At 43.0% G+C, this 20,537-nt stretch overlaps 1 protein-coding gene across 4 annotated transcripts in view; it reads right to left on the minus strand.

Annotated features, from left to right (window-relative positions):
• ptprua (protein tyrosine phosphatase receptor type Ua) overlaps positions 1–20,537 on the minus strand; it is a 187,139-nt gene that overhangs the window by 19,876 nt on the left and 146,726 nt on the right. For 2 of the 4 annotated variants that reach the window (XM_062410446.1, XM_062410444.1), the window contains 9 exons: positions 20,168–20,328; positions 19,619–19,806; positions 15,687–15,759; positions 14,753–14,829; positions 12,420–12,437; positions 8,470–8,506; positions 4,499–4,596; positions 2,756–2,872; positions 2,177–2,331 (listed from right to left, as the gene is read on the minus strand). In XM_062410446.1, the coding sequence (XP_062266430.1) occupies positions 2,177–2,331; positions 2,756–2,872; positions 4,499–4,596; positions 8,470–8,506; positions 12,420–12,437; positions 14,753–14,829; positions 15,687–15,759; positions 19,619–19,806; positions 20,168–20,328 (924 nt within the window). The remainder of the gene's footprint in view (positions 1–2,176; positions 2,332–2,755; positions 2,873–4,498; positions 4,597–8,469; positions 8,507–12,419; positions 12,438–14,752; positions 14,830–15,686; positions 15,760–19,618; positions 19,807–20,167; positions 20,329–20,537) is intronic. The other 2 variants (XM_062410447.1, XM_062410445.1) reach the window with 1 other exon arrangement.

Consider the following 20,537-nt stretch of genomic DNA (forward strand, 5'->3'; position numbering starts at 1 on the left):
AGCTTTGTTGGGGAAAGAAATCGAGGGAATATAAGACCATTGTGTTCTGGCAGCATAACACATATTGGAGTTCAAGTTTGAAAGTTAAAACCCTTGTAGCTAGAGCGTGCTAAGAGTTTTAAAAGAGTTCTGTATAGTAGCCTGAGCCATGCAGGTCTGGCTCCAACATTGCTATAAAGGCAGTTGTGTGTGTGTGTGTGTGAGTGTGTGTGAACGCCTCAGTACCCTCCCGATAAGGTTTTGTAGCTTTAAAAACCCATCGGAGCTCCTGCACTTAGATGCTTTATGCCTCAATAACACATCTGCCTTCCCAGAGTTGTTCTATAGCTTTTCCAATGAAAGGGAAAACAATTCTCCCTGCAGTACATCAGCGTTGCTAAACAAGCGCATCTTTTATGTTGAGATGCAAACGGGCCGGTGCTTAATCAGAATTAGATCCCATCGGAAGAGGGCTGCTGCACACGACAGCTTTAACGGGATGACAGAGATAAGCAGCGAATCTCATTGTCCCCGTTATATTTAACCATATTCATGTTTGACTGATGGTGCTGATATTTCTGACACGTGTCTATACATGCACTTGTCATGGCGGAATGTCAAAAAGCAATTAAACAGCTACACGAGAATGATGGCGATAGTTCCTATAGCCAGAGGGGGACATGGCTCCTGCTGAAATTTCGATTGGCTCAAAAAGTGGTCCTGTCAGTAGTCCTTAAAAAAAAAAAAAAAGGTGACTACCTAACGGCAATAAATATGATGATCTTCTAATTTGTACACTATACTTTAGTATACTAAAGAATGAGCACCTTACTGAATTAGGAGCTGTGCATCGATGTTGGACATATCATTTACCTCCCTGTGTAAATTGTCGCCCCTTTTTAGCCCCTGATAATGGAAAATCCTAGATCTGCCACTGTTCCCATTAAATGAAGTGTAGGTTTTGAAATGCAGGCTAAATAAAACCGTTCACACCCAACCTCTTTGCTTCAGAGCTTTGTATGTTGGCAAAGTATATTTACGCTGTTGGTAAAGACTAAACAGGATATATATATATATATATATATTAAACAAGATGTGACTGAGTCTTTTCCCAGGTCGGGCTTCACTGATCTGCTGTGTCTCATAGGTTTCTATTGTTCACACAGGGAGATGTGTCTGCTGTGTGGGTTTCTGGTATGCCTAATGTTTTTTCCTTGAATATAAGTAGGGCCACATACACAGCCAAATGGACAGCAAAATACGTTTTGAAGCAGTGCATCTTTTGTACCGACAGCTACAACAAAAACTTTGGCAAAACCAATGAATGGATTCAGTAAACAGGAATGCTGGACTGATTTTACTAACCGTAGAAATTTGATTGTGACATACTTAACAAATGTAGAAATAGAAAATGTGGTAAAAGATAATTTTCACGGTGAACTGCATGTGGTAAATGTGAAGAGGTGAGACTCCAGCCCGCTAGAAGAGTAGTGTGGCTAACATGCAGGAGATCTGCTTCCGTAAACCAAAGAATGCTTTGTGATAGCTGCAGAAATGTGGTTATAGGTTGTATTTTCAACCTGTATCCGTCTGGTTGTTCAGACCACAATAGAGCACAGGCGGTAACATGCAACAAGAAGTCTCTCTCGCAAACGGGGGTTTAGTAACAGAATGACCTGATTGCTTTGCTAACAGTAGAATACTTTTTCCTGTTCAAAGTGTATACTAAAACACTATCTGTATCTATTGTGTCTTTTTGTCTTGTATATTGGAAACATTCAATCCCAGCAAGGAAAACCCATTTTACAGATTTCCACAAATCTGACATGATTAAATAATGCATCAAACTGGCATATGCACACATCCACGGGTGAATACAAATTAAATATGTGGACAAAGGATTCTTTTGTAGGTATAACATCAGCGTCCAAGCACCGGAAATATAAATCATTCACTGCAAAGGGAAACCGTATGAACTTTATTTCTGCTGGTTATGTGTAAAATGTACAATCCTGTTATTTTGAATAACCATTCTGCTCTCCGTACATGTACAGCAGCAAGAAGCTGACGGTTAATTTGGGAAATACATACAAACACGAGCTGAACTAGAAATAAACAGGGTCAAATAAGTGACCTGTCATTAAAGCTGAGGCTTCAACCATAATATCGGAGATCAGGATGTGAGGTGATGAGGTACCTGCAATGGACGACGACGGGCCCACCATCAGAAGGTGTTGAGGCTTTGACCCTGCGCAGGAAAGCCAGCAGACCAGTGGCGTGGTACGGCACGCCATGCTCAGGCCAGGAGGTGAAGTGGAACTGGCACACCTCGTGTTTGGCAGGGTAACCCCTCTGGAGGGAGCACACAAACAGAAAACCTTTTCAGCAAGCCTGAGGCTGATACTCTGAGTTGAAGGTTTATAAGCTACACCTGGCAAGAACTAATGCAGCTAATGCAACAAATCCTGCAATTAATCCCCCGTCGTGAAGGTTGTAATGTTCAGTCTGTGATGATATTGGTTTAGAGAGGAGCGGATTTAAGTTTACGATGACTTTGCAGGATGTAGCTTGTACCGCTGCTAAGTTGTATTACCTCTACCTACGCTCATTGAACATTATAACCATCGCAAAGGGAGAATTCATTGCAGGGCTGCAGTATTAAGAGTCCATCCGTTTCACCCAGGGGGATCCTAATAAACTGATGCTTGTATTAATGGATATACATGACATAGAGGTTACCTAGAGACAGTTGAGATAATACGAGAGCGTGACTCACCCTCTCCATGGCAAAGGTGCGCACAGTGTACTCGGCCAGGGTTTCCGTCTTCAGTAGCGTTATCTTGATGTCGCCATAGAGCTCAGTGTCATCAGGCCAGTACTTGCAGCATTTCATCTGGAAATATAACAAAGAGGTAAAGTTTAGACAGTATTTGGACTTGGCTACAGTTATTCCAGGGATCACCACCATCACATCTGAGACGTAAAAGTCTTGGCACCAAGGTGAGATGAGACTTGTCTTGATGTGTTTTTTAATGGCCTCTCTTGGAAGCGGAACTGACAGTCGGCGATGGTGTTATTTCCCGTCTCCATCCAGCGTCACTCGGCCCTCCAGCCCTTTTGCTGTGAACTTTTTTGGGAGGAGATCCGCTTTATTTATTTTTCTGTTGAAGCACTGTGTTTTTGTGCCGTCCACATTTTCTTCCACCGCTGGCTGAACAGTGTCAACACTTTCTACTGCTTTGGGCTGCAGACTCATTTTCTGATCCAAAATAAAAATGTTTTCACTTGCAATGCCTGAGAAAAACTTTACACTCGCCACCTACGGGAGAGCTGCACAGTCATGTGAAAAGGTGAAACGCTAAAAGGTCACACTTAATGATATGGGGCATTTTTACATCTCCTGTTCTCACATTTTCCCTCGTGAGTCTCTGTTAATTTGTGACCCGCTCTGACACTTATTTGGCTGTGCTGCCTGCCTGTTATTTCAATTTCAAAAAATGAGATGTCATGCCATTTGCTATTTTGTTTATCAACCATTTCAGAAGGAAACTTTTGGCCTAAACACGAGAGATAAACTCAATTGTTGCAGATACACAGACTTCATATCTCTAAACTTTGGAAAAGTAGATGTTCACAGCAGCTCTTTTCTTAAAGTAAGTGTTGAGGAAGTGTGGAGTTATACCACACTTCATTAAAACAGGTTAAAACATATTAACTACAGCCATTGGGGAGTTGTTACTACACATTCCCACCCAGGAACTGCCTGGTGTTAATGTTGTGTAACAAACTGAACTAGCTAACAAATGCAGTCATTGCTTTTCCAATACCTTATATAGTAGGAGCTGTTAAGATTTAAGAATAAAATAGGGAACACATTGACACAAAGTAAGAAATACACCAAACATGTACCAGATGTGATGGTTGTGTAGCTAACTAAACTAACAAACGTACAAACTAAATAAGGACAGATTGGTGGTAAGCTCTGTGCATCATTTCTGCACATAATTGACTGCTCTGATAAGTCCCCAACTAAATATTCGTTTGGCTGGGTGTAGTAAATGACTAGTTTAAACTTAGGTAATAGTTAGAAGGCCAGCTCACAAAACAGCCATAGTTAAAGAGTTAATACCTCAATTCTATAACAGCTCTCGTATCTTCATCCATCACATTTTATAAACGGTATGCTCAGCTCATAACAATTTCGTCATACACATTTTGAATAATGTATTAGCAGCCTGCTGTATTTGAAAGAGGCAGGGATAGTTAATATGAAAGAGGCCACAGAGTTCCACCATGGGCCTTCATACACATCAAAGCTTTGACCTTGGAGCAGAGCCACCACCGCAAAAGGTGATCACTCATGATCCGACAGGGACAGCCATTTCCTCCCACAACCTGGAGCGCGGCAGCTCCTCTGACATATAGTAAATGATAAAGGAAGCTCCAGAAATACATCCCCCCTCACATCAATCTTCACAGGGTCTGGAGAGGTCACAGGACAAAGGGAAGATAAACCTACCCTGCCCACTTCCACCAGTTTGGTGATCATGACAATACTGAAGCAGTTCTCCTGCCAGACCATCCGCCAGAAGTCGTAGATCATCTCCTGCTTGGGGCCTGCGGAGGAGGGGATATACAGCAAAAGGTATAGATGGAGAAGAGGGAGGGGGGCGGTGGAGAAGAAGCGAGGGGAGGAGGTGGAGGAAAAGAAAGCAGGGGTAAGGAAGGTGGCGAGATGAGCCATAAGTCAAAGAAAATAGCAGCAATAACTATCAATGTAGAGGCACTGTGTAATCCATGCCATGGAATAGAGCAACAATGTGTCATTCATGAACTATTGCCCGCTCAGTGTTCTCCTAATACTACTGAGAAATGACATTTCAATACACCCACAAATCCTGAGCCATTGTACAAACAAGCTCATGTATTGCCTTTCCGAAGCAACAGTGGCAGACACAAATCACAGCCCCCGGAATAAGTGTAGGATTTCATTGATTTCATTCCAGCGTGGCGTTGATAATGTCGGTCCTCCACATCTCCACCTCTGTTAGTGAACACAATTACTCATTTTTACCCACGCAGTGTGTTTAATAAGAATATTATCTTGTCTCCCCAAACTCAGCTGGATGACTTTATTTAAAGGCAGGTTGCACCTTATCATCCTTTGTGGCAGCCGGTATATCTCTTGACTCGACCATATTTGTTTTCTGTTTGTTTTCAATAATTTGTTCAGGTGTATTTGTAGAGCACAAACAACATCAATCCAAAAGCTTTCGCAGACTGATAAAATAGGAAAGTTGTGAGAAAACCTTCAAGGGAAAAAAACTAAGTAAAAGTTACATTTATCGTAATGTTGAGCATGGAAGTTTATTCTTGACCTTTAGGGACAGCTGGTACAACAAAGTAATTTAATGCCCAACCTCCAAGTTCACATATAACAGTAATACTATAGTATACTGTAATCAACACCTTTTAAACAAAGAGCAATCCAAAAACTATAAGGTCAGCGATATTCTTTACTTTCCCTATCGGTCGTAAAATCGGTCGCAAAATCCCACAAAACAACTGAAACTAACAATTGAATGAATGTGGTACTCTAGGGTTTGACGGTCAATCAGAAGAATAAAAAGAAATATTATAAAACTGGGCTTGAGAATCAGAGAAATATTGATATGTAAATATTGTTTTGTCCTAGTGATGGCTCATTTAAAGGAAGTCTAGGAAAAAGGGTTGTCGCTGTAATCCACCAAGATGTGGACTAAGAAACAGAATACTGTGTCAGAATCTGACTAGGACAGGAAGGATGTGAATTTTTCAAAACAATTGTCTGGTAAAAATAAGAAGAATGCAAAACAAAGGACTGCAGAGGCTTTTTGATCTCCTTCTCTTTTTGTCCCTCATTAACAACAGAGCCTGATAACGGCTTCCCCTCTCATCAATGCCAAAAATACCAGTCTTCACCGTTGACGTGAGCTGAGCCGCCACACGGACACATGGGTAACTAAGATAGCCACGATTTTTCCCTTCTCGTCACTGGTTTATATCCACAGTTCCCTCGCCGGTCGCTGCGCCGGCTTCTGCTTTTATTAGTGAGGCAAGTTGTTAATTTTTCAGCAGCAGCAGCAGCAGAAGCAGCAGCAGAGGCCCTCTAATGTATCGCCGGAGGGGCCGAGGCATTGAGTTAAGAGATGGCTGACGTGCGTGATCCCAGCAGCTGGGTGAATCTGTATGCATGGCACAACACGCTGCCGCTCTGGACTCCAGCTTCTCAGAGCAGCGCCTGGCATTTCTCCTCCCCCGTCCGCCTCCCGCTCAGCCACCTCCTCTCGCTGCCTCATCTCTGGACATAATAGGGAGTTAGCCCCGAGCACCTGCGACCTGCTGCAGAAGCCCAACTGCCTTAACACCCATTGGAAGGTAAAACAAATCAACCTCGACAGCCCCCCACCCAGGGCTCGCTGCCTGTATAAGCAGTGTGTTGCTCTGTATATGCAGAGCATGAGGGAGGAGTGACAGCTTTAATGATGCCGTGCATGACTGGTGTCTGCATGTGTGTAACTTAGAGTGACAGTTATGAATTGCAGTTACTAAAACAAACTTTCCTCCTGTATATTATGTACATTTTCCAGCCATCATTTGAGAAGATTAGCATATGAGACTGTTTCTTATCTTGGCATCAAAAACTGATTTATTGTGTTCCAAGTTCACAAATACATAAACATATCTACATCGTCTTGTAACCAATAGAGATGGAAGCATATAATATTTCTATATTACAAAGAAAATCTGTAAGCCACGGTCCTGGCGTGATCATGACAAAATGATCAAATCCCATGGCTGGTTTAAAACTAGTACATACAGCACACGATCCAGTAACTACTTAACGTTAGACATCCCTTATGTACGCACCGATATTGGCAGAACTGGATTCAGTTGCCATGCACCTGCTAAGTGGAATGATCTACAAACTTCCCTCAAAATGAATCGTGTGACTGTTTTTATAAAATTTTCTTTTACTGTGTTGTTTTTTTGTTGGTCGGGTTTAATTGTTTGTTTTTGATTGTGAATGTTGCCTGTTGTATGTTTGTCAGGCCTCTCTTGGAAAAGAGATCTTGATCATCCGTGTGACTGTCTAATTAAATAAAGACTAAATAAATAAACACAAATTCCACTTGATGTTATCAGCTTTACAAATATAGCTTCTCATTAACAACCTACATTAACATTGAAAATGCTTCATTAAGCACCAAAAAACAACACATTATTAATATATTTGTTCCTCTTTAAATGTATGTTTTGTTTGTCAATGTTTTGGTCTCAATATGTTGATATACTATGTCAAGGTGAAGAAATAAATGTCTGGTAACATTGGTACTATTTTGGTAAAAACAAAAGATACAAAGACTCTTAATCTTGAAATTACCAAACCAGCCAATAATGTGGTGGCAGCCTGAAGATATAGGAGATTCAATTAGTCGAAATGTCAAATCTGAATGAGCCAGGGACCAAGACACAGTTTTTGTCAACAGATGTTTACACACAGGCCATTTGTCATGTTTTTTAACGCATCAACAGACTGCTGTCCATGTTCAGTAATGTGTCCAATATTTATTTTCATATAGTTATTGATAACAGGGTTTTTATCAGCAAGCCAATCCACATACATTTAGGAATAAAGTATAAAGCAGTACTTTAGAATGTGAAACTAGTGATTATGTTACGAGTGAAGTTGTTTTTCTTTTTGAATAAAAGACACTTCTCTATCCTATCCTCCAACGACGCTTTACCACATTGTTCGATCGTTGAAATCTATAATTTCAGCTCCACTTCAAGTCAAATTTCAGCAGATTTCCTCCCAGTGGCACTTTCTGCACCTCTGCCTTCACCTTTGTATGCTGAAAGACTCTGTGAGCAAAATGTGACAGAGAAGGGCTGAGCCATTTTCTGAGGTTACTTTTGTGAAGTGGAAGAACTGAGACCAAAGTGAAAGATGGAAAGAAATCAGAGGGGGATTACGGAAGTATAAAAACATATTCCCTGAATAAATAGGATCAGAGCCGGGAGAGAATAAAGGGAGCGTCTCTCTCCCTTTATTCTCTATCCTTCTGTGAGTGTGCTGCCTAGGGAATGCAGCTTATATGGCGTATCAAACCGACATCAGAGAGACCGTGCGCCGCACATGCAGATGGTGGGGAGGGGAGACACAAAGCCGAGCTTCACAGCCGGCGACAGTCAGTAGTGTTACAGTGCAGATTGACTGACAGTTACAGTCGATTGTTGTGGGAGCTTTTCTCGCACGCTGAGGGAAGAAGATCTTTAACGGCGGAAATCCAGATGTGAGCCTGATGTAACAAGGGCCCCATTCTTGTTTACACATCAATTATTCAGTGAACCCATTAAAATATCGGGAGTCGGGCTGCTCTGTGAGGAACAGCACAAACAAAGTAAATATTAGCAGTTCAACAACACCGCTGGGCCTTTCACACTCACCTTGAGTGGCGATGAAGTGGTTCGATCGCTGGTAACCCTGTGAGACGGAGAGGGAGCAAAGTGGGGGAGAAAAAAAAAAAAGGGGTAAAAGGAGAGACTTAATATTTATATGAGCACATGATGAAGTGAGACGGAGGGACCTCTGACTCTGAATTCACCCCACCCATCCATTCTCAGTCTCCATGTTCAGCATCAAGTCATCACTTATTTATCTCGGAGCCGGGTTTGATGTCAGCGCTCCACTAACTTTCTGCTTTGCTTGTGATTGAAGATATCTCAGTGGCTGTGAAAACCATTCTGCACCGTGCTATTTGCTGATGGCAGTGGCATGTTTGACCGGCCATATTCTTTGGACTGTTTAGGCTCCGAGTGGGGGGTGAAGGATCACACTTGAATCGTAATGCACAGAGAAAATGGCATGGATTCAAGTTTTTCTCCGTCTGTCTCTGAGCCAGGTCATTACATGCGGAGTGAGGTAGCTGCATTTCAAAGACAGACCAGCATGCGGTGCTTTGCATGCAGCCAGGGCTTCTGATCAAAGGTGGTTTGACAGGTGAGGGATCTTCAGCTCTGGGAGTAATTCTACCTGAGTGACATTGACTGATCTGCCTGTCTCCTTTCTGCCCAGCTTGGCATTAGCAAAGTTATGATACAGTGTTCACAGTCTGGAAGGCTATTAGTGGCATCCCGGCTGTGCACCATGTCGGCTGAATGCAAAACAGCCCAGCATGATAGATCTGTTGCATCAAGATCTCAGTGTGCCCTCCAATCACTCAAGGCTAAGGGGATTCCAACTTCTGTAGATATGTTAAACATTTGTACAGTACAAATCATGTACACCACATTCTCTCCTGCACACTCTCACACACACACTCACACAGTCAAAGACTGATTCTAACCTTACACTAGGATTACCTTAACACCTTTTTCACCTTATATTATGATTTACCATATAGGGGTATCATTTGTATTATCCCCATAACCTTAATTGTATCTATGTATTCATTTTGAGGAAGAAATGTCTGCATAATGGAAGTGACTCTCTGGAAACAGGTCCCTACAACATGGGTAATACCTAGACTACACACACACACACATACTTCTATGTACACATATGCAATAGTCTACCATACAGCAACACAAATTACACTCCACAACTGTCATGCCACAAACGGATGCTGAGATGGATGCCCATCACTATGAAAGAGTGCAGTGACCCTCATTCCCATGAGCCTCTGCTGCTGTGTTTCGCTGGGCCAACCAGTTTCCTGTCTGTCACCTTGGCAACTGCACTTTTCAACAGCAGGCAAGCAGAAAAACATCAAGCGATGTGAATTCACAATGAAGTGGATAGAAAAATAAACAAACAAATATGAATAACATGCAGAGTCATTTGAAACTGTAAAGCTAAATCAAACATAATTTTCAGTTGGTTTGGCCTTCACGTGTTGGGCTCACTCTATCTACAACAGCCTGTATCAAGTCAGTGAATATCCGACCTTGGTGTAAGCAAGTAAATTAGTTCATATTTGTCATGCATCTCAGAGTCACTCAGAAACCTGCTGAAAAAAAACATCCTCACTGGGATTACTGAAGCTGTTAGGGTCAGTTCTCAGCCTTCTTCCATTCTGAATCATTTTGAGTTTCCTTTTTGTTCTAGTTAAAACTCTGGGATGAATAAATTCATGCAACTCATGGCCCACTTTTAGAGAAAAAGGAAGCGACACACAGAAGTATCAGGTTAAGTAATGTTAACGAGCATATTTTGCTATGTACACCATTGTAATTTAGATTCTGACTGAACCAAATAGGCTTTGTGTGGACATTTACTGTACGTGCATTCCAGAAAATAAATTCACAAATACATCTGTATTCATGACAGCCAGATTTCCCACCACAAGCCATTCATTTCAATGGACCTCCCACTTTAATGGATTCTCTTGTGGTGGCAAAGCAAATCCAAGCCGAGCTTTCATGTAGCTTTAACGAACATTGATGAGAAAATCCGTGCTGCAAATTTCAAACCATTAACAGTGCTGACTAACAGAGAGCCATGGTTGACTATTATCTGTGTTTCACCACCAAAATTATACAACCCTGCTCTACTGGAGATTAAACTGCTCCATCATACGTGAGTACGTTATTGGACAGGAGTTAATGGTTCAAAAACTTCTCTTAAATAATGCCTGTTCAAATCTGAACTTGCGAGCTTGCTTACAGACTGTTTATATAAGCTTTGTCCTACATTAGAGGCCGCTTCCCTCAGAGGATGCATTTGAAGATTGATTGCATCAAGACCCAATGACTAGGCTGTCCCATTTCAATAACCCTTTGTATGCAGCTGGCTAGTCCGTCCTTCCATTCCAGAGCAAGAGAGGGTCCTAAGAGTGGATCCCTCTCGGGCCAACCTGTCCCAGAGTCCATTGAATACTGGTCACAATGGTGAAGCCCTCGTAGACCAAGCAGACGAGTCCTGCGAAGGTGGTAACCTTTAAATTGTAACAGAGCTAAAATTTCTAACTCGCTAAATAGAAGGTAGTATGGTTTCTAGGGACATTTCACTACCATAGTTTGTTTGTTTGTTTGTTTGTCTTTTCATCCATAAATAAAATCTAACCAAACTAAAACGCACCACTACAAATCCTGTAACAGCTAATAGGATGACCACTACAAGTTACTACAGTTAAACATACACTGCCACATCCCAGAAAGCAAAGGTCACTTGGATAGACTTGCCATTCAGATCAGTCTTGCTTAGCAGAGACAACAGCCTGTAAAGGGTCTTGTTGGGATGGTTTTTGCAGACTACAATTCTATCTACAATTCCAGTTTGCCTCGATTTAACTCCTCTTGAATAATCATGCCACGGTTGACTAAGTATTTTCACACAAATCTCACTGACTGTCTGGTAACAAGTTTTCTTGCTTGCTAAATGGAATTTTCGGTCTGCTAGCATCGCTGGCTTTTGTGGCCTGCTGATACAAGCAAGTTACCAGGTAGTTTCAATTACTTCTGAAGCCTGGTGTGGAGTGGCCCCTCCCGATTTTCTGATCTTTTATCTCACTGTGAGCCAGGACGCAGTCTGACATCCTCTGAGAAGGTGTTGCTAGCCATACAAAGGCCAGACTGAAAACCAAAGAAGACAGAGCCATTGCTGTGAGGGCCCCTGCACTTTGGAGCAATCAGCCAGAATGGATTAGACTAGAAGAATAGGTCACCTGTTGTATCTCTCTTCTTAAGACTTTTAGTATCTGTATCTTTAATATTATTATTTCTATGGAAAATTAAGTTATTATTATTGTGTTACTAGTTAACTGGTCAGTCCCTGTATCATGAAAACTAGCCCTGCCAGTATTCACCTAGAATTTCCAAACAACTATTTCACAGAGACAAGTCAAAGAGTGTATCAGTGTGACCAGGCAATTACTCTTCTCTGAGATGCTTGATAAATATGGATGCACTGCGGTGAAGCTGAGTGTTATCAGGTAAAACCCTTGTAAGCTGTCACTAAAATAATTCCTGATCTTTCATAATCCGTGGTTTGTTAGTTTTTCCCCCAGCTCACTGAATATATTTACAATGCCTGCTGTGTCCCGGCGTGTATATGCTGGGCTTGATCTGACCTCGTCTGCTCCCCTCTATGGTATTCAGTCGGTCTTTTATAGGACAGCCCGGTGTTAAGCAAAGACTCTCTGTGAGCATCTGATTATGGTTGAAAAAGGACACAGAGACTGCTGCTGTCAGTTTTCAGAAAAGTTGCCCAGGGGAAAAAGGTGACGGCTAAAGGCAGAAAAGCTCAGTGGTTTAGAATGGAAGAGGAGAGGAGGGAGGAGGGGGGAGGGGGGATATGCTGTTGGAGGTAAGCCATAGTGGGCTGGCGCGGGGACAGCAAGAGGGGGCAGCGTGAAAAAGGTGAGGAGATGAAAAGAGATGAGAAGCAAGGTACTTACTTCCCTGTTTATCCGAATCTAAGAGGTGCCAAAAGGTGGAAAACAGGGGGGCGGACAAAAAAGAGAGAGAGAGAGAGAAAGAAGGAAGGCAGAGGAGGAAACAAGAGCTAGTTATTGTGATTTAAGACAAGAAAAAGGTGAGGGGGATGAAGTGGTTTAAAAAAAACGGCTTGCTCTAAGGACCTGTGGAGAGAATAACGTTCAGAAACCTCAAACCCCCTTATTTCTACGATAGCCAGCAAACGTTTGATTTTTAGTAAGCACAACTTTTCTTCCTGTATTAGCTTCCCCTCAGCCCACTCACCTTCAGCATACTATAACTTTATTTATAGCATGTAAAGTAGAGAGAGAGGCAGTGGCAGGCAGAGAAGAGGAAGACTGCTGCAGCAGGTTCTGGTTTGGGGCCGGTTGTTTCCCTAATTGTAGTTATACTATAACATAGATGAATGCATGGTGCCTGTAGACATGTGTAATACCTAAGGAAATGAATAATGTAATGTGTTCTATAACTTGCTGGAGTTTTTTGTGCTTACATTCACTGCTAATGTAAGAAACAGTGTGTAGCATAGCACAAAGTGAGGGGTGGTTGTGGATGAGTGTATCCAATCACAGACATGCATTTAACATTATTATTATTATTATATATTTGAACCATAAAGTAGTTTTTAATTAATACCAATCTCTAAACTTACCACATTAATCTGGCTAACATGACTTTTTAGCAAAGCTTTCACAGCTCAGACATGGGTACAGAATCATTATTAATGATGGGGAAGTTGCCCTAGATGTTTTAATTCAATAGAGTTGTATGAACTAAGTTACTGGAAATCTGAAATATTCTTTATGAAATTTGATTTTTTTTCTTCAAATTGACATGAACGAATAAAATGGGTCATCCTGCATATTCTGTATATTAAGTGTCTAGATAAAGCAGAATCTGTCTGTCATTCAAATAATTTATACTTTCTGATTTGTCTGCTCAGTCAAGGCGACGATAACTTATAATTCTCACTCTCAGTTCATCTCTTCCCAAACAAATAACCGCTGCTATCAACACAAGTGCAACACTTTTTGCGAGTATGAGGAGAAGACAAAATAATTCCTGGAGGTGGGCGTTTTGAACAACAAACGCACAATCCCTTGAGAACTGAGTGGTGATGGTGTCAATTCCTGTGTTACATCTGTAGGTGATAGATGGAATCAAAAGGAAGATCAAAAAATTTGACATGACATGTCTTTCTACCCATGCAAAAGAAAAACTGCGAATGAGAGCGGAGGGTGGTGGAAGTTTTCAGTTTAACCTTTCAATAAAGCAGCGTTCCATTTAATCCAACCTTGGACTCATCCATGAATCATCTGGGATCATTTCACTGTGGTGTTGTGAGCCAGGATTCTTGGCATGGCATGCAGGCAGTGCTGTAGATGGCACAGTTAATGACACAAAGGTCCTTGGAGCGTTCATAATGGAGCCCTCATGAAGCACTACAGGGGATAAAGTGACCATACACAGCATTGTGAGCTTTGACGCTCGGCTTTAACCACAGCCACCCACATGCACTGATTATGGCATCCTCTACTGATATGGCCCCTTCTGTACACGTTTTACATCCTTTTGTTCTGCAAACTATAGCAGGAACAGAGGACATAACGCAGCCTTCAGAGGCCATTGCAACTTGTGTTAAACCCTGATCTACCTAACCCGGAGTACTTCAGAAGACTGCGCTAACAAACAGATCCAATATGCTGTTGAGAGCTCTTCAAGTGACCCTTCCATTGTGAGGGATCAGCAGAGAACACAGTCTGACCTGTGCTGAAGGATAGAGCAACTGTCCTTCAGTAGTGTTGCTTCATCTAATTCAAAGCTGCCAAGATAGGATCTGACAGGGCCACGAGCTGTTGCTGGGACTTGGGAGGCTCCCTGAGATGCTGATTCGAGCAGAACTGTAAGTGAGATCGAAATATCTGAAAGTAGATGAAAAGATCAGCTGCGTTATTGCAGCTCCAACTGCTGTGCAACGTTGCCTCACGAAAGCACTTGGGTGAATCGTGAGCTCAGGGGCATTTGTAGGAACTCTGGAGTTGTGTCACCCCAAAAACATACATGTACTTGCATGCATGGATATAATGCAATGTTGTGGGCGTGGTTCTAAATGACTGCTCAGTCTGAGAGCTCACACAATGCATGTGGAGTTGTCCTCTGGTCAAGCACTGGGACAACCGCAACAATAAAAGGCGATTAGTACAAGCTGTAGGCAGAGATGTGGGATCAGCAAAGACAGAGGTGATGGAGTATACGTTGAGAGAATGGAAGGATAAGACTGCAGGGGACTTACGTCGATGTAGTTGGCGTTGACATAGTCGGAACTGGGGTCTGCAAGCAGAGAGTGCAGTTTGACCCGATGACGATCATCTGAAATGCACAGAAAACAATGTCATTAACAAAAACCAGGTCAACCAGCTCACATCATTTGATTGTATTTGAGTTGAGAATGTGGATTTTTTCATCTACTAAGAGGATGAAACTGGCTTATTAAAACTCTTTTTAATCATCATTCCTCGTTAATCACATCTCAAGGTGTTGGAATGATATAACTTCACAATGCCCTTTTCAGACATGAACTCTGTTTACAACTTTTGTTCACAACACAGAAAATGTTCAGGTGAGGTGTGAGACAAGAGGTTTTGTCTCTCTTGACATTTTCGTCAGCTCTATTTTTTGATCCTGAGATATTTGTTTCCTTTTTGTTTTTCACTTTTGCAACTCTCCTGTGGTAGAGATATCAAAAAGCCAACTTGCTCATGACATTATCTGGAGTTCAGTGCATGTGTAAAAGCAACTTAAGTCGGACCAAAGAAAGAAACGGGGTCAATCAGACAACTAAAAAGATCAGAAACATTAGAGGGTGTAGTTCTGTGTGATTTCACGTCCATATGCATTATAACCTGTTGGCTTGTTTACATCCTACACTGTATGCCGTTTCAAAAACAGTACATCCACTCTTCAACAATCAGTTTGAACTAATCAAACCTTCACTACAAACTACTTAAAATTCAGCTCAGAGTAAAACATAAGCAGTGGGTGGTTTTGGCTGACTCACCGGATACAAGGTCTCATTAAACGGTAACCTATTTCAGTGTGTAGGTATAAAAAGCTATGAGTGTTTAGGTGTGCTGGAGCCTACAATAAAAGAAAGAGTGGAGCTGAGCCAGCTGATAATAGCATCATCATTTCTCCCTTGTAATCTTCAACCCAGCAAAATTACTTACGGCTTAGCAAGCTATCGTGCCTCCCTTTGGTCTTGTCCTTCTTTTTCGTGACGTCCCAGCCATCGAAGAAACTCTGAAAAGTTAGACATCACAAGTTGAGTTTGAGCGGGAGCAGGGTACAAACGAACAGCGGACGATGTGTCTTTGCTGCATCTCTCCGATCTCACAATTTGCTAATGCACTCCAAAGTGTTACCCTGAGGTTGTCTAAGTAGCGTCACTGCGTTAGCGACTTGCCAAGTCATCAGCAGACATCTGCCACGACGTAGCGGGGAGAGCTGAGGCGGAGGGATGACATGGGCCGCTGAGAGATGGCTGTGGCCTTCAGAAGGTGGGGGCGGCCAATCTGCACTCATTCTCATTCCGGACACAGTGTGTGACTCGCTGCTCCGAGAAGACGCCATCGCTCTACAATACCTCTGTGTTAAACTGCTTAATTTGTGACAGCTGTTTATGGCGCTCATCGACTTAAGCTGCTGGTGCTGCGTGGTGACTCACATGGATCGAAATCAATAGTAAAAACAAAGGAGGAGTACAAGGAGACATAAACATAAAGTGGAGGCTTGCGTGGGTCTGGAGTGAGTTATGTCATATTCTGTATTCGCAATATGGGACCTGCTGAGACCCTGACCGCTCTGAGCCAGATGATCAGGGAATTACACTGGCTACTGGATCCTACACAGGTAATACCTGATGTAATCCTGTTTATCTCTCCTTTGTCCAGCACCCTGTGTTTTCTGGAGCTACTACATCAGCCCGATCACCTTCATGGAGCTTTGCTTGATATATTTCTGCTTGATTATCTTATCAGCTAAAGTCATGATGCGCGATGCTTAAAGCCCCTAAAAGCTGGGTTTCAAATCTCAAGTTTTTCTCATTTAATTTCTATGAATAAATAAAAAACAATTTAATACTATCTGTGTTGAGATTCAAATATTGCTATGTCGTTCAGGTTTGTGACACGAACGCAGGGTCGGACTTGACCTTCCACACATGTAACAGATAGGGGGGGTGGGGGGGTGGGGTGACATGCTCCTTGCTTGTGCAGTAGAAAACAGGAGTAGAGGAGCAACAACAAAGGTTAGACGAATGGGAAGGCAGTGGACACAGTGCACAGATATCACAGATGAAAAAAGCATCCACTTTGCTGTTCACACAGCTTTGATGCAGACAGTCTCTGCAGTCACAAATTACGGACGACTGGTCACGAACATGAAACAAATTGTCAAATCTAAATAGCGCAAACCCGCACAGATTCCTACAGCGAAGGCAGATGCAATGAGCGGGAATAATTAATTTTTTCATGAAAGAATGTAATATTGCATTTTTCTGATTCCACTCCAGACAAAAACACAAATACAGGCAATCTTGTGTTCGAGTTAGACATCATCACTCATTACAACAAGCTGACTGACATTATAAGGTTTTCATGGGCTTTAAGAAGAAGACAATATATATGACACAATCCAAACATCCGTCCATTTGCCACACTGCTTGTCCCTGGAGGGTCCCACAAGCTGGAGTTGATCCCAGTTCACACTGAGGCAAGGTACAAGGTACAAGGTACAGTCTATCACAGGTCTGACACTTAGAGACAACCTCCAGACAAGCCTCACTCACACCAGGGTTGAAATGCAGAACCTTATTTCTATGAAGCTTCATATTGTACACATTGAAGCGTGTCTGTTGCATGTCTACTGTGGAGCTGCTACGTGAAGTTTCTGGTATGAAAAGCCGAGAAAAATGAATTTTGCATCCGAGAATAATCTGTGTTTTCGCACAAATATTTATTGGCCTGCCCTGGTTCCAGATGTTTGCACCTGAGCACAACTTACTGTACCCTCCCCACAACGAGGGCCCAACTTATTTGCACCCCGCCTCCCCCAAAAAATGACGTGCAACATGTCTGATCAATGGCAGCCGCACGACCCGGTGGGAAATAAGGGTTATGAAGTCTGACAGCGGTTTGCAAGCTGATCCCCTTCATCTTGTTTATTTCTCCAGGCGATGGGGGAGCCAGACTGAGGAGAAAAAAAGATTCCTGTATATTGATTTTGGAGGGGGGAATTTATGGGCCCCTCAGGGGATAACCTAATGAATCGAAGAAGTTCATCTGGCTTCCTGCAGGTGGAGGTGCAAAAATAAGACTCATTACCATGTGATGTGGAGCGCCACATGTTAAATGTCTTGCTTTCACAAAGACTGTGGAAACACAGAGAAATTTGAAACAAAGCCTGACCTCACAATCAGATTATGGGAGGCCATAGGATATTATAGATTTTCATGATCCAGCAAAGGATAGTTCTATCAAACATTATATTTATGTGATTTTTAAAAACCCATGTGCTGCTGCAACAGCTTCCTCTTTCCTGTTTCCAGGTTGCCCATCAGAAGTAGAAGTCTAGTTGTACTTGAGCTGTATATGCTGCCAGAGAATGAGCTCCAACAAACCTAAAGGGTAAACATCCCAGTTCAAGGTGATGGGTAGGGCCGAGCTCCTCAGCCTGATACCGCCTGAACTCAAGTTCCACTGTTGCTCTCAGTTTACTGTAAACAATCACTCCTACACTTCATCTTGATATTTTCAAACAGCCGGGCGTCACGTTGGTTCAGTGGTTAGTACTGTTGCCTTCAACAGCAAGAATGTTCTGAGTTTGAACCCACCTGCGAACCAGGAGTCTGTGTGGAGTGTGTCTGTTCTACCCGTGTCTATGTGGGTTTTCTCCAGGTACTCCAGCTTCCTCCCACACACCAAAAACATGAACTTCAGGTTGATTAGAGATGCAAAGTTTGTCTCTATGTGTCAGCCCTGCAAGGTCTGGACAACCTTTTCGTGGTCTACCCTGCGTCTCGCCTGCTGTCAACTCGGATTGGCTCCAGCCCTCACCCTCAAAAGGTTAAGCGGTAAAGGTAATGGATGGATGGATGGACTGATGGACGGATGGACGGAGGGAAAAGGGATGTATTTTCTAACAACATTCAATACTCTATTCAGCTGTCCATACATACCCATAACACAGGCTACAACCTGAGAGGCAGACTGGAACAATAATTAGCGAAGGAAAATTGTCTCCATACCAGGGTGCCATGTTAATGTAAACTGGTAGACTCCTCATTCTGTAGGCTTATCCTATTTGGTCGATATAAGAGGGGAAATGGTAGCTATAATGTCAGCCTCTGTGTTCATCTGGTGTGTCAAGCTGATTAACACTAACTTAAGTAGACGCAGAGAAGTAGAAGTGATAGACACGGAAGGAAAAGGAGAAACATCAGCATTGCTTTTTAATAATGAACTTGTGTGTGCAATATTCCTGCTGGAGCAATAAGTAACAGGTGTGAACACTCCCAGTATTCAAAGCAAAAAAAGCCCCTTCAAGGTTAGAGCAGCTCCACTGTCACGGTTCTATTATCAACAGGGCTAGTAATAGTTATCAATGGGAATTGAGCGGCCGTCTCATTTGTTTTAATCGTGTGCTCGGTTGACCCATCCATTCCCCTTGACCTCCTCCCTACACAGCCTTTACAACATCACCTTGTACTGTTGTCATCTTTGCTATGGCCACGAGAAATATAAAGATATGCTGTTCTGAACATTGTTGTTCTGCAGAACCTGCATCAGTGACGGTTGTTGCTGTTGTTTTTCAAGGACAGTCTCTCCCCCTCTCCAGTCGCTCTCCATTTTTCCATGTTGTGCTGTAACTCCCACTCTGTGTTTAAAACACAGAATGCTACGTTTGGCACAACACACACTGTACTGTTGTGCAACAGCAAACTGGGAAAAGCATAATGGACCTTGTTTTGAGTGTGTGGGCACTGACATGCAAAAACACGTGAGAGCCAAACATGTTCCCCTAAACTTGAATTAATAAGACAGCCCGAACCGTGTACACAGCCTAAGACTAGAAACAACATCTTCGTTTTTTCTTCTCTCACCTCATACTCCTGTTTGAAGCCGTAGCCCTCAGACGTCTTCATCTGGTTGATGTGCTGGAGGAGGTCAGCGACCCTCACAGCCGGGTGGAGCTGACCTGTGTGATACGGCGAGCTCTTCCTCCGACAGTGGCGGTGCGGCGAGCCTCCCAGTAAGCTGCTGGACTCGTTGACGGAGCTGCGCTGTTCATCTGGGAACATGAGGTGTGCGCATACAGTTAAAGCCACACCACTGATACTATGCACTCTGTGACACAGACCTGGAACCCTTTGTTACTGAGGTAAAGTCGGCTGCAAAGTGTAAGTGGGGGGAGAGCGGCTGAAGGACAACACTCAGCGCTTCTGCAGAGACGTGACGGCCGACTGACACTGAAGAATATTCTAACAGACAGGAGGCTCGCAGGAGTTTTCTCTGTTGAGAGCACCTTGTGGTCTGGCACAACAGATCTGATACAAGCTTGCAAGTAAACATGGCTGAAGGTCAGGGAGGGGGGAGCTTCACCTCTCCTAACACCTCTCTCAAGAGCACCCATATGCTCCACTGAGTCTTACTTCGAGCGTTGCAGCCGTGGGCGTCCATGAAGGAGTGGGCCATCCTCTCATCCTGCTGGAGCGTACTCTGCTCTGTCATGCTGCAGTCCAAGGAGCTCAGCTTCCGACTCTTCTCCTGCCTGTAGGACATGGCCGCCTTGTTTATGGCCACCTTCTTCCGACTGTAGAAATACAGGAAGAGAGAGACAGGGAAGACAGAGAGAGGGAAAGAGAAAGAGAGAGAGAGAGAGGAGGGGGGGGGGGGTAATAATAGACAAAGGACATCAGAAAAGGGGCAGAGTGAGAGGAAGACAGGCATGGAGATAAGGAAGAAAGGAGAGTAGGATGTGTGAGGAGATGAGAAATTGGACTCAGAAGATTGGAACTGGAC

This window comes from Platichthys flesus, chromosome 17 (assembly GCF_949316205.1).
Source record: "Platichthys flesus chromosome 17, fPlaFle2.1, whole genome shotgun sequence".
NCBI classification, from domain to species: Eukaryota; Metazoa; Chordata; class Actinopteri; order Pleuronectiformes; family Pleuronectidae; genus Platichthys; species Platichthys flesus.